This window comes from Triplophysa dalaica, chromosome 13 (assembly GCF_015846415.1).
Source record: "Triplophysa dalaica isolate WHDGS20190420 chromosome 13, ASM1584641v1, whole genome shotgun sequence".
NCBI classification, from domain to species: Eukaryota; Metazoa; Chordata; class Actinopteri; order Cypriniformes; family Nemacheilidae; genus Triplophysa; species Triplophysa dalaica.
In genome coordinates, this window is record NC_079554.1 from 5730899 (window position 1) to 5747783 (window position 16885).

At 45.3% G+C, this 16885-nt stretch overlaps 1 protein-coding gene across 4 annotated transcripts in view; it reads left to right on the forward strand.

Moving 5' to 3' along the window:
• Positions 1–3421: 3421 nt before the first annotated feature.
• Positions 3422–16885, forward strand: part of si:dkey-174m14.3 (uncharacterized protein LOC563117 homolog) — a 97651-nt gene continuing 84187 nt past the window's right edge. For 3 of the 4 annotated variants that reach the window (XM_056765360.1, XM_056765358.1, XM_056765359.1), the window contains exon 1: positions 3422–3730. Coding sequence is in view for 1 of the 4 variants with exons in the window: in XM_056765359.1 (XP_056621337.1) it covers positions 3717–3730 (14 nt within the window). In the remaining 3 variants the exon portion in view is untranslated. The remainder of the gene's footprint in view (positions 3731–16885) is intronic. The other variant, XM_056765363.1, reaches the window with a different exon arrangement.

Genomic DNA, 16885 nt, shown 5'->3' on the forward strand with positions numbered 1-16885 from the left:
GCACTGAGTCAATACACTTTCTATGGCCCCTGAATAGAAGGTTTTTCAGGATTGCTGGAGAGACCCTGAATTTCCTCAGCTGTCGCAAATGGTACAGTCTTTGCCTGGCTTTCTTGACCTGTGTTGAAATGTGTGCAGTCCAAGTCAGGTCCTCGGAGATGTTTACACCGAGGTACTTGAAGCTGCTCACCCTCTCCACAGGGGTCCCGCTAATCATAAGAGGAGTGTAGGGCCGCTGCTGTCTCTTCCGGAAGTCTACAATCAGCTCTTTAGTTTTGCTCACGTTCAGAGATAGACAGTTGTCCTGGCACCATGATGTTAGTCTCTCTACCTCAACCAAGTTTGCCGTCTCATCATTGTTGGAAATGAGGCCCAGAACCACAGTATCATCAGCAAATTTGACGATAGAAGTGGAGCTGTGAGAGGACACACAGTCGTGTGTGTAGAGAGAATAGAGCAGGGGACTCAGAACACAGCCCTGCGGGGCTCCTACATTCAGGGTGATGGAGTTGGAGGTGAACTGGCCCATTTTCACCACTTGTGGTCTGCCGGTGAGGAAGTCTTGGATCCAGTCACAGAGTGTAGTGTTTAGGCCGAGGTCTGAAAGTTTGAAAGCTAGCTTGGAGGGGACTATAGTGTTGAAAGCTGAGCTATAGTCAATGAATAGCAGTCTGACATAGTTGCCATTTTTGCTGTCAATATGTGTGAGGGAGGAGTGCAGTACCTGAGAGATGGCATCATCAGTAGACCTATTTGGGCGATAGGCAAACTGAAGAGGGTCCAAGGTAGCAGGTATGGAGGAGCATATGTGTTTCTTTAAAAGTCTCTCAAAAACCTTCATGACTGTTGATGTGAGGTCAACTGGACGGTAGTCATTCAGGCAAGAGGGTTTACTGTTCTTAGGCACAGGGATGATGACAGATTTCTTAAATGAGGTGGGAATCACAGAGGTAGCAAGGGACTCATTAAAGATGGAAGTAAACAAACCAGCAAGCTGATCGGCGCACAATCTCAGAACGCGACCGGTAATCCCATCAGGTCCCGCGGCTTTCCTGCTGTTTACTCTCCTTAATTCTCTCCGAACCTCGTCCTCCGACACGGTGATAACATGATCAACATCGCTGCTCTGTCTGCTGCTACCTAACGCGTCGATCGGCAGAGTCGGGCCGCCGTTGCGATCGAAGCGGCCGTAGAAGATGTTTAACTCTTCGGCCAGCGATGGATCTGCTTTCACCTCGGCGGAGGAGTTATTTCCAGAGGAACAGATGGTCTTCAGTCCCTGCCACATGGGTCGAGAGTCATTGAGCTGAAAATGTGACTCAATTCTCTCTGTATCGGAGTTTAGCAGCTCTAACTGCCCGTCGGAGAGCATAACATGATGCTTTGTAATCGCTCATGTTTCCTGACAAAAGACCAGCATTGTATGCGGCAGTGCGTTGGTTAATCGCAGCCCGGATTGTTCTGTCCACCCACGGTTTCTGATTAGAGAATGTCCTTATTGTTATCGTTTCAGTGGCTTGGTCAGTTAGCATGTAAACAAAGCTTAATGCTACATCCGTGAACTCGCTGACGTCAGCTGAACTCGCCCGGAACATGTCCCAGTCGACGTCATCAAGAGACGCCTGCAGCATAGCTTCAGAGTGGGAAGACCAGCGCGTCACTTCCCTCACCCCCGGGGATTCCTGAACGATCCTTTGTTTATATTCCGGTGTGAGGAAAATGGCCGCGTGGTCAGACTTACCGAAGGGTGGCAAGGGACGAGCTTTGTAGGCATTCTTGAACTGAGTGTAGCAATGGTCCAGTGTATTCGGTCCTCTGGTTGGACAGGATACATGCTGATGGAAGTTCGGCATTACCTTCCTGAGGTTGGCTTTGTTAAAGTCCCCTGCAATGACAGAGGCAGCGTCAGGGTGGTTATTGATGTAGCCGCTGAGCTCTTCGTGGAGTTTGGACAAGGCCAAGCTTGTGTCTGCCTGAGGTGGAATATGAACGGCAGTAGCGATGACTGCGGAGAACTTGTGGGGTAAATAGAATGGGCGGCAGATAATGGAGAGATGTTCCAGATGAGGCGAGCAGGAACGCGACAGAATGGAGATATTCCTGGGGTCGCACCATTTCTTGTTAATCATGAAACACACTCCACCACCCTTGATTTTTCCGGCCTCAGCTCTTCCCTTTGTCTCCCCTTTAAAATTCACTTGTTTCTGCTGTCCTGTACGAGATCGTTTTGTTCCATATCTGATGATGGTGTCTTGTTCTTCTGCTACAGTCAAATAGCAACAACTCCGCCTCGGCAATAGCGGGGCTTCAGCTGTGGAAACATGAGCCCAGCCACCCTTATCAAAGAGCGCTATTGCGGGAGCGCAGCACACTGCCAAGTCCTTCGAGAGCTAATTGTGCATTCTGCACCCCCAGACACACACACAAATATAGCATGGACAGGGAGGAACACAGCTTCAAACACACATACGCAGTCACTTGCTGAGGCACACAAAGCTGAGTTTGCTTATTTGAGATGTCCTTTTGTACTCTTGGTCCGCACAGCATCCCGATTATTACCTCATTATAAGTTTATTCGACACACATACATCAGATGTTTTCTCTATTGCTTTGGTGACACAGTGTGAGTTCCCTCTAAAGGGAACCCTTCGGAATCTTTAGTCAAAATCTGAAAAAGCATTTTGACCCTGGATGTCAGTTCTTTAAAAACATCAGTTTGATGGCTTGGGTGGAACATCCATTAATCAGTTCCCTCAAACATCCTCCCCTCAGCTTTTTCTGGAAAATATATTGTCGCCTACGCAATATTACACCACAGTTAGTTTATGTTTTCAAACAGTGCTGTAATTTTTGTTTGTTGATATTTATGATTGTTGATATAGAACTAATTTTATAACTGTGTGCTGGTTTTTAGTACAGGAGCACTTTCTTTTGGGACGTTGCTTAAATAGCCCAGCCCTTGAGCCCCACCTAGTTGCCTCAGTTTGTTAATAAGTGAGTGTACATCTATTGCAAAAGGTCCTTATATAGTACATTTTTCTGTACCTTAAACATCTATATAATGTTTAACCTGCCTGAATGTGCTAACCTATATTGCATCACATGCTTTCTGCAGGCCTGGGGAAATAACCCTTGGTCATTGATGCACACTAAATATGAATGAGAATGTGAATTCCTCTGCCATAAGCTCACTCTTGCATTATTCATGAAGAGGAAGCAGAAAGAAGGGGTAGCTGTAGCACACAGTAGATGTTAGAACTGTTGTGCCTGTTCATCCCTCCAGTTTTTTCATCAACCGATGAGCCCAGCTGGTTTCTTTTTCTTTGTTTCTCACATTTGTTCTCCCACCCTCTTTTTCTCGCCCTCTCCCTGCATCTCAAGATACTCTAGGGGAGGAGATAGGAGTGGGTGGCATGTGTGATGTTATATATCTGCATTCTGGCTATGACTGTGTTTTCGATTTGCACATAATCTGTCCAGATTTCTCCCCTTTTCGTACATTATATCGAGAGAGAGAGAGACAGAGAGAGAGAGCGCGAGAGAGAGCGCGAGAGAGCGATGATTAGACAGACAGAAAGAGAGCGATTGAGAGAGGGAGAGAGTGTCTGCCTGTATGTACCTCAGACTGCAGAATGAAGCTTTGGGAGCTTTAAAACCCAAGCGCTTTTTCCTTTCAATATTATCTTTCTGTTCCTTTCCAAGCTTTGGATGAGGAGATGCAGACAACAAGGTAAGCATCTTCCCCTTTTTGTTTTTTATTTATTTACCCATGTCGTCCATTTTATTGTAGGACTGCAGCAGGATTTTCTCTTACTGCTGTGTAGGATGGATTCACTAAAAATAGAATTTGATGTTAAATCGTTTGGTGCTTTGAACGCTTCTCTAGCCTTCTGAGAATACACAATGTCTTGTTTGGTTTGTTTATGCGTTGCAAAGCTAGTGTGTTTGTGTTGCACAGCATAAAATGCTCCAAAACTGATTGATATCTTTTTTTTTGCTACATAATATTCATGACATACATGTGCTGTCGTGTCACTGCTGTTAACCAAGGGAGCATGAGAGATGGAGCCTGGGCAATTTATTATTTGGATAAGCGTTTAGAGATCTTGCTGTATATATGTATGACTCAAGATGTAGTTGTATGTGGGGAAGATATTTGAGGGGGTGCTAGATGGATTTATTGTGGGTTTTCCTTGTGCTGAAGGATTTCATCAGGATATTGTTTGTTTAGCTAGAAGAAATTAAAATAAAGTAAATGTTCTAACAGTCCCTCCATTATATGCTCCAAAATCTCTTGTCAATGTGAATAGCTATAATTGGCACAGACACTCAGTTTAAAAAAAAGTATCACGTGCATTACCTACAAAATTTCATGCAATTTATGTATTTCATTTGTAACAATCAACACAAAAGAACAAATGTAAATGTGATGATCTGAACCAGGGCCTTAACCACCACAGACATTGATGGGGTAAAGACCGCCCAATATTTGAATAGTCTGATTCTTTGAATAAAATCCTCATATTAAATAATAATTAATATAATTGAAATATATAAAAACAGATACATTTTTTTGTGACTTCCAAAGCAGGCAGAGTCCAGCCCTCCCAAGCTTACTGGTTTGGTCCCCCCAATGTTTAAAAAGATGGTAGCCTTGATCTGACTTTTTTGCCTAATTGATGCAGTCATCTATAAATGTGTCATCTTTATAAGGTTTTGTGAATATTACTAGCCTTTGCAATGCTTTTAATCTAAATGTGGCTGTAAACACTAAATTAATTAATTGATAATATTTGATTTTTAGCCGTTGATTACTAAGAAAATGAGTGTTCCAGTAGATTCAGTTGCACTGTAAGATTAGTTGTATGCTAAATCTAAGATCTGAATCATTGGGTCAGTACTGCATTCATGAGGGCTGACATATATTGGATAAACATATGGTGAAACATATTTTTTTATCAAATTGAATCTGAATGCCCCTGGTCCCACAGTGCAGCAAATCTGATGTAACATGCTGAAATTTTTTTCATGTCTCTTTTCTTGAAATCTGTTCACTTCAGAAATGAATGGAAAAAGTTCCTTATGGGTGATGTAAATGGGTGAATGTCACAAAGCCTGTCAAAAACATGTCCAGGTCATTTTTCACCATAAAGATATTAACTATACAAAAAAATACAACAAACAATAATACAAATATGACAACAAGAAAATCATACTTGTTTTTAAAACAAATAAAACATATATATATTCAACATTGTAAATTACAGAATGTAATTATTTGTTTGGCTTTATCTTATGGATATCCTTAGGAATAGCATTTTAGAGTATATTAGTCTTAAGGATAACTTTTTATTAAACTAGTGCACACTTACACATCAACAATTTTATGACATCATTCTGCACTTCAGCTTCTCACAAATTCTTAATGTTTATCAAATATCAAATTTATTATATTTTATAATATTGCATGTATACTGTATCTATTAGCAGATCCATGCATCATAGTGCTTTTACATTCTGTCTGTTTATTCATTCTGTTTCAGTTTGACCTAGTTTCTAGTTCGTTCATTGATCATTGTGTTCGCCTGTCCCCCGATTAGCTGTTTAGTTCCCTTTGTTAACCATGTGTATTTGAACCGTGTGTTCTCATCTGTTCTCTGTCTGGTATTATACTTATGTTAACGTGGTGTGTTTGGCCCTGTGTTTTCGGTTGATTCACTATTTCAACCTGTTTTTGTTATACTCCATCTTGCATGTGCTTTGGATATAAAGCATCCCGTGACAGAATACCCGACCCAAACAAGAAGATTTTTGCAACGTCTTTCTTTCTTTAGTTTATTCCTTTTTTTGTCTCCCCTCTACTCGAATGGCTTCCCCAGCTACTCTGCTTAGATCAGGGAGACCTTCCACTGGAGAATGACACTTTTTGCACACCAACTTCCTGGATTACTTACTCTGCTGTTTTTATCACGGCCTGACCGAGTGATGTAAGGCACGCCTTCCAGCGGATGGTCCCAAAGAGGATTTCTCCTCCTTAGTGAAGTGGGTGCTGGAGAGCAAAGGACATCTCCAGTCCAACTGCCAACCCACTGCCTATCATCACCCTGCTGCACTGAGAGTCAGCAAGAGCACAATATCAATACAATTTGTCTAAAGCCGCAAAATAAATGTAACCTTTAAATTACTATAACAGGTTGTTAATATGCATGTAAGGTAGTAGTTACCCAGTTGCACCACTAGGTGGTAATATAGTGCAAATTTTATTTTATTTAGATGTTAACAATTTAAACAGTTTTGTTCCTGGCAAGACGTGGGAGGGTTGCAATAGAACAGTAGCGCGCACACGTTGCTTTCCTCTGACTTTAGCTTTTTCTGTGAACTTTTCTTTTGTATTTTGTTTTTGCTGCGTTTGATGAACAGCCAAAATAGACCGATTACTCTCCGCAGACAGACATCATGTGAAACCATTATGAAAAGCCCGCCAGGCAGACAGAATTTAAACTATGCCGGCTAAAGACCTAAAAGTTTGGCATAAAGACGAAAAACTATCCAAGCAGAGTGATCAAGCAGAGTGATTTAACAAACGTAATTCAGTGTGGTTCTTTTGCTCTGTTGAATTCCTGTGGATTTTTTAAATCAAAGTTTGTAACAAGCTTAATACCTATTTTATACATATTGTATTTATGTGTTTAATTTTTCCACGGCTATATCAAAAAGACAGAGACCACAGTTTTTGTTTTAAATAAGTATTTCTAAATGTATTGTGGCTCATTTAGTCAAGTGTCGGTTCTAATTCAATAAAATCACACCTCGGGAGTGACAAAGACATCAAACAGCGATGTAAAAGACTGACAGCCTGACAAGAAACATGAAAACTGTAAAAAAAAGCAAGGTTATCACATATATTTTTTTTTACTTTTTCTAAATACATGTCGATTCTTTGAAAGTCTTAACCACTTCAGCACTCTGATCAGGAAGTCAGAGTCATCAAATGTCTTTCTACCATTTATTTATTAACAGGGTTTGACCACATAGAATATACACATGCTGCTATGCATTGGAGGTAGTTTCTGAAATGAAAAATAAACAGAAATAAATAACTCAATATCTAACAAATATTTGCATACTGTTCCAGTAAAACAGAGCATTTCAAATGAAACGATAACAACTATCAATTAGCGTGCCATTATGGAACTAGTAATTACGGGATGTAAACAGAAGGTGCATATAACAACTTAATGTACATTACACAAACATACTCATTACGATATGAAAATATAACTAATCTAGAATATATATTGTACGAAATATATTTTTACATTAGATATCAGAAACGTTAGCAAGATTAGCCGCTATGCTAGCGTCACTTTCACGTGCGTTTCACGTGATAAATTAAGTATCATAAAGATCGCGAACCACCAACAACAGCACAGGGTTAATGAACAAACAGATTAGCAGTTTAAACATTCAGTATTACAAAGTCATGGAGCAAACTTACTTCGTCAGTAACTCTGCCCTGCACATAGAGATCCTGCACATGTGTAAACTGCTTCACATTGTCAGCTCTGTATGCGTAACCAATAACGCGTAATTTACGTTAAACACGTATCACAATGGATATTGCGTGGTGCATATTTGCATAATATTTACATAATAAAGCTCCCACCATACACAAACCCAACGCATCAATATATGATATAAATAATTCACAGGAGCCGCCCCTACATTTGAGCAGCACATGTGCAAGTTAAGATAATTATTTAAGAGTCTTTGGTTTCATCCTAAAAGGCTGACAACGAGATAAGGCGGACTGGTATACACTTTGCCTCGAACACTGACGTCTGCTGTTCTCACACATCCATCATTGCTGACCACAGTCTTTGTAGCCCTCCCAATGGGCCACTGAGCCCTTGGAAGTTGTGGATCAATTATCATAACCACAGCTCCAAGTGTCAGAGAGTCTGATGGCCTTTGCCACTTCTGGCGTATCTGTAGTGTGGGTAAGTAATTTCTTGTAAACTGAGTCCAAAATTGATCCACAAGGTATTGATAGTGGCGCCATCTGTGCCGCCCCATTTCTCCTAAGGCATAAGCCACTTGCAAAAGGGATGCATCTCGCCGCCCCATGAGGAGAAGGTTTGGCGTAAGGTCTGCAACGTCTGTGGAGACATATCCTAGGGGTTTTGAATTCAAAATGCCCTCTACCTCTACCAAAATGGTAGACAGGACATCTTCTGAAACTGACTGACTTCCAACTGCCACCGGTAGACTAGCTTTTATGAAGGGAACCTCTCGTTCCCAAACTCCACCAAAATGAGGAGCAATAGGCGGATTGAACTTGAAGAGCATCTGATAATCGTTCAGCTGCTCTTTTAGTCAGGATTCCATAGCAGCAAAGGTTTCACGCAGTTCTCGCTCTGCACCACGAAAGTTTGTGCCACAGTGTGACCTGAGCTCCTTTGGTCTGCCACGTCTGGCTATGAATCTTCAAAAAGCCAGCAAAAAGGCATCCACATCCAAAGAGTTGAGGAGCTCTATGTGAACAGCTCTTGTGGTGAGGCATTTGAAAATGACGCCCCGACATTTCTCAACCCTTCTGCCTCTTTTAAAATGATAAGGGCCGAAGCAGTCCAGTCTGAGCCGCTCTTGTGGCAAGTCTGTCATTTGTGGTATCTTAGGCTGAGCTCTCCACCGTTGACAGGATGAACAATTAAGCTGGTGGTGTTGAACAGCTTGGCGCCCCCTCAAGATCCAGTATTGTCTCCGTAATTCTGCAAACACTCTCTCTGTGCCTGGGTGCAATAAGCGTTCATCAAAGTCTTTAATGAGGAGCATTGATTCTGGATGCCGCTAATCTAGCACTATAGGGTGAATCTGTTCAACTTTTGGGCTTTCCATTCTCCGTAATCGTCCTCCAACTCTGATTACATAAGTTCCTGGGTCCCGCTTTGGAGCAAGACATATTAGTCGGCTGTGGTTTGGTATAGGTGTGTTGAGGGCTGTTGTCTCCTCAGGGAAGCTCTGAGCCTGACATTTTCTTAGTAGGATCAACTCTGCTTAACGATGAACAAGGTGCTAAGTACTTACCGAATCAACTGTCACTTGTTGACATTCCTGCCGTGTTGCTTCCACTAACTCCTTCCATGTGCTGAACTGACTGGCATCAGGAAGGGTATGATTTGGTTTCGAATTGGTTAGACAACAGATAGTGACACTTTTTAGCTCGGGTTACTCTTCTGATCGTGCCGGTTCAGGTCTCTTTGGCCAGTGCTTAGAACTAAGCTTTAGAAACGATGGTCCCTGACTCCAACGTCCAGGCAAAGTAAAACTTGCGCTTTTGCTCGTGGGATGAAAGGCACAATGAACCCCAATGGGTCATACTGTGTTCCTAGCACTTGATAGGCTGTTCTCATTGTTATTGTTGCATGTTTGATGGGACGATATTGGTATCCTAGTGTGTCAGCTGCACAATTCCCCCTGAGACCCAAGGTTGATTCCATTGGAACAGTCCAGTTCTATCCAAGCCATTGTTTTGCAGCTTAAGACTTTGCTTCTGTGGGTAGATGATAGACCACTGAGGGTTGGTTGCTCGCCCATTGTCTGAGGTCAAAACCACCCATAGCTAACAGACTGCACAACGGATCAACTGTTAGCCTAGCCTCAGATATGGTTGGATAGCTTGCCAGATAGTTGTCCACATAAAAACTTTGCTGCACCACCTGTTATTTTGAGCAAGCTGTTGCACAGCAAAAATGGCACCACGCGGGCTGCTGGTTGTACCAAATGGCAAGACTTCCCATTCATAGACGTCTGGACGGTTCTCAAAGTGCAGATTGATCAGATGAAGCGAAGAAGAGGTCTGTCCTCAGTCAGTTTAAGATGTTCCAGTAGTCCATGGTATTTGTACTTCTCTGTTAGCTCTGGGTAAGGATCAAGCAAATTGTCCAGTGCTAGCTTGATATTAGCAAATTCTCTTTCACTGTCACTCGTAAAGTCTGGAATCTTGGGTTTAGGTCCATTGTCATGAGGTATACTACCACCTGGTGGAGCTACAGTCTGGACTGGCATCAGATGTGTTGCAGCAGCTGCAGTGCTCAGTGACGGGACTAAACCAGGGATCACATTTTGGGAGAGTAATGTTGATGGCATCATTGTCTGGTACGAAGGGACATAATTGGTCGAAGTTGGTGCGTTCATCGGCTGTCTGAGCGAATACGGTGTTGCATTATAGCTACCCGATCCCATGGGATGCGGATAGGCTGGTGCTGGCGAAATCAGCTGCTGTTGATGAAGGGGGTAAAATGGTCATTCAGCGTCATGAGGTACAGCTCGTTTCTGACTGGGCAGAATTCTGGGAGACTGAGAGGAAACATGTTCATATAGTTGTAGTTGTGAGCAATGTGAGACAGGAGAAGCTGTGCCGGAGGAGAAGGGGGTATACAGTAAACCTATAGTGTGTTGACGTTTGGGTTGGACTGGAACAAACAGGCTGTTTACAGCAGCCCGTTTCTCAACATGTAGCACTGTGTCCTGTGAGAGTAAGGGTGAAGGGGTTGATGAACTAGAAGATTGTGTTGATGCAACAGCCTTTACCCGTTCATTGTCCTTGTTGTCCTGTTCCTCCCTGAAGAATGATTTGATGCGTTCCATCATCTAGTCTCTGCGTTGCATTCGTTTCTTAAGCTGATCTAATTTCCTGATAAGATTGTCCATTTTAAAAGTCTCCTCTTTCTCCTTCTCGTTCACGGATTGTGTTAATTTACTTAATGAGTCCATAGTCAATAAGTCTGCTTGACTTGGACTGGACATGTCTTGTCATACATCTTGGCTGGAAGTTGCATGTGCTTGACTTGTATTCACTGCGGCTGCTGCTCCTCTCTACTCCCCTGACTCCCTCTAAACAGGACTGGAGGAAAGGGCAGGTCAGTGATGAAAGTCAATATGTAATCCTGAAGGTGCCTGGGGGCTGTAAGATCATCACCGTGATGATCTTGCATTAGGAGAGGTTGGTTTGCCGTCTGATGACATACTGAAGCAGTCAAAGAATCCGTCTCGAAAGACCTTTGTTGTGAATTGACCACCTAATGCCAATTCTTTGAAAGTTTTAACCATCCCGCGTTTACATTCTAATCATTTAGCAGACGCTTTTATCCAAAGCGACTTACAAAGAGTTAGGGAGCAACAAGCAATATGTCATACAGGAGCCATAATACATTAGGTGCCAATACAAAGTTACTGGTTTCAACAAAAGCTAGACCACTACCTGTTGAGACAAAAGGTTAGTTTTAATTTTTTCAGGTATTCACAGAAGAGTTGGGTTTTAGTTGTTTTTTGAATGTTGTGAGAGATGTGGTTGACCGGACAGAGTTACGAAAAATGATCCACCAGGAAGAAGTTGTGAAGCAGAATGAGCGGGAACGCGATTTACTGTCCTTATGAGAAGTTATTTTTGATTTATTGATGGCTATTGAAAAAATGTATTGATGGATATTGAACAAATATAATCTATATTTGAATCATTTCCCATTCATTTCCTAAGGGTGCCAACAAATGGGCACTAACAGTTCACTAGGGATTTTTTTATATTCCAACTTAACATTGTTGAATGAAGTCACACATTATTGGGTATCTTGTACCAATCAGGGGTGAATACCCCCAAAACATTGTACCGTCGTTCCAGCATAGTTCAACAATTTAAGTTTTTCCCGAAACCATTATCCCAACGATCAATCGCAACAGCATCGCAAAGTTGCGTGAATGGAACTACAGGTGTAGATTTGTGGTTAGAAGCATACTTCCTTTTTATTATAACATGTAGACTACATGTAATTTGCCTTTGAACAAACTAAGCAAGCAACATGAAGTGCATTCTATATCTATAATTCAAAATACAAACAAATTGTATTTTACATCTTTTAGTTTATTAAGAAAATAAAAGCACTGTTTTTAAAATAAAAAAACAGGACATACGTGCACTAGGGCTGAGTGATGTATGAGGAAACTTATGAAATATTGTGAAATAAAACAATACATATCTGTAACGAGCAAGGTGGGACAAGAGCCGTGAGGGAATGATGTTGCACCGGTTCCGCTTTTCTCACGGAGGAGATCGGAAGCATAAATGGAGGAGCGACAGGAGTGTACGGCGAGAGAGGACCAGGTCTGGACATTATATTTGGGTTTATTATGTTTGTGTGGCATTTTACTTTCATTTGGGTGTTTGTTTGTTTTAAATAAAGTTGTTCAATGTTCGCCGGTTTGAGCCTCCTTCATTCCCTACTTTGAACTGTATTACAATAACAAAATAGGATAACTCAAGTCGCCGTTTATATGCAATGTATATTATTTACAGCATTTTTTCCCCTTAATTCAATCTGAACGTATTTATTAGTAGACGTCATTACTCCACTACCTGTATGGCATCATCAACTAGATTGCTGAACCAACTTGGTTCAAACAATTGATCTCCGACAGAGTTACTACGGTTTTGGGAGACAGTCGTAACTACATTGGTAATTTCCCCAATGATTCTTCGTACTACGGTGGTCAACCAGCGAGTTATTTCGTTGTTAGGGAAATGCCCCAGATTAAGATAAAAAAAGTCATTTAAGAAAACAAAATAATTTTGCCCACATTTGTCCCCAACATCACTTTAAGGTTAACGAGGGAGGGTAGTGCTTATTTCCAGTTTGCGAAAGCTAAATTTGAACTAGTTGCTCTTGCCATCGCTCTCTGACTCCGAGGCGTTGGCGTGTGCAACTGTGCTTGTGTGTGAACACCTGCCCTACTCTGCCTCTTTTTGTCAAACAATTGATATTTACTCCACATAAGCAAATCATCATCAGTTATTCAGTTGTCTCCCACCCTCCAACACCCATTTTTATTCACATGCATTTTGATAAGATGTAAAAAGAGTCTTCAAAACTAACAAAATACTTTACAGACTGTGATTATGAATGTGTGGAGTAATAAATAAGGAGACAAGAGACAAAGATGCGTAGAGACAGCTTTAAGCTCCACTTGAATAAATCCACTCTGAACAGCAAGTGAGAACACAACAAAAACACACGCGCAACAGAAACCAGAAAAACAACACTTCTCAAACCCCATCCCTCTCTTAAAGGTACAGTACCTTGGTGAATGTCCCTTCAGTACTTGTGGTTCGCCACACAGGCCCCCCCCAGAATTCACCAGTAATTAAACATAGGAGTCACTATTGCTAAAAAACAACAGATTTAACAGTGTAAGAAAGTCAACGTACAGGGGGGGGATCAGGCGGCCATAACGGCTTCGTTTAACAGGAGAAGGATGAAAAGCCAGGGGCAGGGCAGGGGCTGCCGCAGGTGGGCGCCCTCGTCGTGGAGGCTGGGCCAGTTGAAGTGGTTCGCCAATATCCACATGAGCAGGCTTCAGACGGTCTATCGCCACCCGCTCAGGCCTGCCGCCCATATCCACAATGAAGTTCCTAGACCCCCCCCACCAGGACGCGGAAGGGTCCATCGTAGGGGGGCTGCAGAGGGGTACGATGGCCATCGTGGCGGATGAAAACATACATGGCCGACGGTAAATCCTTAGGCACGTAGGACTGGGGAAGGCCATGGTGAGATGTTGGAATAGGAACAAAAGCATCAGCAATGTCCCGGGACACAGCACGATGAGAGTCCACCGACCACTGGGCCGTCGCATCTGGAAGAAACTCCCCCGGAACGCGCAAAGGCTGGCCGTACACCAGCTCAGCCGATGAGGCCTGAAGATCTTCTTTATGGGCAGAGCGAAGGCAAAGCATAACCCATGGGAGGCAGTCAGCCCAGTCGCAGCTCGTAAGGCTGGCCTTAGCGCAGCCTTCATATCACGATGAAACCTTTCGCAAAGTCCATTGCTCTGTGGGTAATAGGCTGTGGTACGGTGGACCTTAACCCCCAGGACCTTGGCGACCGCAGTCCACAGCTCAGAGGTGAACTGCGGACCTCGGTCCGAGGAGAGGTCGGACGGTGTACCGAACCGGGCCACCCAAGCCATAATGAACGCCCGGGCCACCTCCGCTGATGTAGTGGAGGACAGGGGAACCACTTCCAGCCACCTGGTGGTCCTGTCCACCATGGTGAGGAGGTAGGTGTAACCACGGGAGGGAGGAAGTGGGCCAACCAGGTCAACATTCACATGATCAAAACGTCGCTCTGGTACTTTGAAGATTGCCAGAGGAGCCCTAGTATGAGGGGTCACCTTTGCACGCTGGCACAGGCAGCATCCCAGGCCCTGACGTCCCTCCGCAGGCCTGGCCAGACGAACTTCGCCCCCAGCAGCTTGGTAGAGGCCTTCACCCCTGGGTGGGAAAGGCCGTGGATAGCATCAAAAACTCTACGCCTCCAGGCAGCAGGTACCATTGGGCGCGGTTGGCCAGTGGAGACATCGCAGAGGAGTGTAGTGTTGGCCGTGTCAAAAACCAAATCCTCCATGATCAGCGCCGTAGGGGCTGTCCTGTAGGCTTGCAGCTCAGCATCCGTGGCCTGGTCCCCAGCCATAGCAGCATAGTCGAGGCCTAAGTGGACGGACCCAGTCTAAGTGGACGGCCCCAGCAAGTGTCGACCAGACCATGGCTCTGAAGACTTCGCCATTGCAAATGTGAGCGGTTTGTGGACAACGACAGCCGTGAAATGCCGGCCCTCCAACAATAAACGGAAATGACGGGTGGCGAGGAAAAGACCTAGGAGCTCTCTGTCAAAGGCGCTGTATTTCCTCTCGTTGTCACGAAGCTTCCTGCTGAAAAAGGCCAGCGGCTGCCAGGCGCCACCCACCCATTGTTCACACACAGCCCCCACTGCATAATCAGAAGCGTCCGAAGTAAGAGCAACGGGGGCGGTCGGAGACGGGTGCGCCAACAGAGTAGCGTTGGCCAGCACGGTTTTGGCAGCATCAAAGGCATCAGTCATCTCAGGTGACCAATCCAACACGTCCGCCGGCCTCCCACCCCTCAAGGCGCCGTATAAGGGTCGCATGAGTTGGGCCGCATGGGGAAGGAAACGGTTGTAGAAATTCACCATACCCAGAAACTCCTGCAAGGACTTCACAGTCCGTGGGCGTGGGAAATTGCCGATTGGTGTCCACCTTGGCAGGGAGGGGAACGGCCCCTTGTGGGGTGACGTGGTGGCCGAGGAAAGTAATGGACGAGCGGCCAAACTCACAATTAGCCAGGTTGAGAATGAGACCATGCTCATTGAGCCGGCCGAATAGCTGCCTGAGATGCGTCAGGTGGGCGTCTGCGTCTGCGCTGGCCACGAGAATGTCGTCCAACTAAACAAAAAGGAATGGCATGTCCCTCATCACAGAGACCATAAGGCGTCGAAATGTCTGCCCTGCACCCTTGAGGCCGAATGGCATCCGCAGAAATTCGAAAAGGCCAAAGGGTGTGATGACTGCGGTCTTGGGGACATCCCGTGGGTGGACAGGCACCTGGTGGTAACCGCGCAATAGATCCACCTTTGAAAAAACGGTGGCGCCAGCCCGGTGGGCAGAGAAATCCTGTATGTGCGGCACTGGGTACCAGTCGCGGGTGGTGGCGTTGTTCAGGCGACGGAAATCACCACAGGGACTCCAACCGCCATCAGCCTTGGTCACCATGTGTAGGGGGGAGGCCCACGGGCTATTAGAGCGGCGCAAAATGCCGAGGTGCTCCATAGTAGCGAACTCCTCCCTGGCGATCACAAGCTTGGCAGAGTCGAGGCGCCGGGCTCGCGCATAGACTGGGGGGCAAACCGTGGTGATGTAGTGCTCCACGCCATGCTTAGCCACCGCCCATGAAAACCTGGGCGTGGTGATGTCAGGGAACTCAGCAAGCAGGCGTTGATAAAAGTCCCCGGTGGCAAGCGTGTTCGACAGACAAAGTGCCCGCACCCCTCCAAGCGTGCAGGGGTACGAAGCAAAAGACAGGGCGTCGATAAGGCGGCAGTTCGTAACATCCACCAGCAGTCTGTAAGCGCAGAGGAAATCCGCCCCCAGGAGCGACGTAGATACAGCGGCCATTACAAAATCCCAGTCGAAACGCCGCCCGCCGATACACACATAGGTAAGAATGGGAGTGCCGTTGGCGGCGTCCATCGGGGGGCCAAGCCCGCCAGCCATAGTGTCAACAGCAGTCGTGGGCAGGATGCTGCGTTGAGCCCCAGAATCAACCAGCAGCCGACGGCCGGACAAGGTGTCGGTGATGAACAACAGCTTGCAGTCACGGCCAGCGCCCATAGCTGTTAATGAGCGCCGGCCCTGGCTTTTCCCAGGGCCCTAAAACTGCAAGGCTGGCGACACTGCTTGGCCTTAGCCCCAAACCTGGAATGGTAATAACACCACCCGTCCTCACGCTGTCGGCGGGCCGTCACGGCAGCTGCAGTGTCCAGGTCGTCTGCTGGGGAGCCAAGCCGGGCAGACATGTCCTGGGGAGGCAACAGTGCATGGACAAACTGCTGTCGGTTGGCGAGGAAAATCCTGTCCGCTGCCACAGCCAGCGCCCGGTAGTCTCTGGAGGAATGGAGGGTTGAACTGGCTAGCGCGGTGCGCACGGGCACCGGAAGCTGCCGCAGAAAAACATGCGCGAAAAGGAATGAGGGATCCGCCACGTCCAGAATAGCTAACATCCGCTCCATTAACTTGCACATTAGCAGGTAGCGCCGACATCAGCCGCGCTGCTAGCAGCAGCATTTTCAGTACTGTCGTGGTGTGACATGATTATGCCGTATCCTACTCGCGTCGGGGTCACCAATTGTGGAGTAATAAATAAGGAGACAAGAGACGAAGATGCGTAGAGACAGCTTTACGCTCCACTTTAATAAATCCACTCTGAACAGCAAGTGAGAACACAACAAAAACACACGCGCAACAGAAACCGGAAAAACAA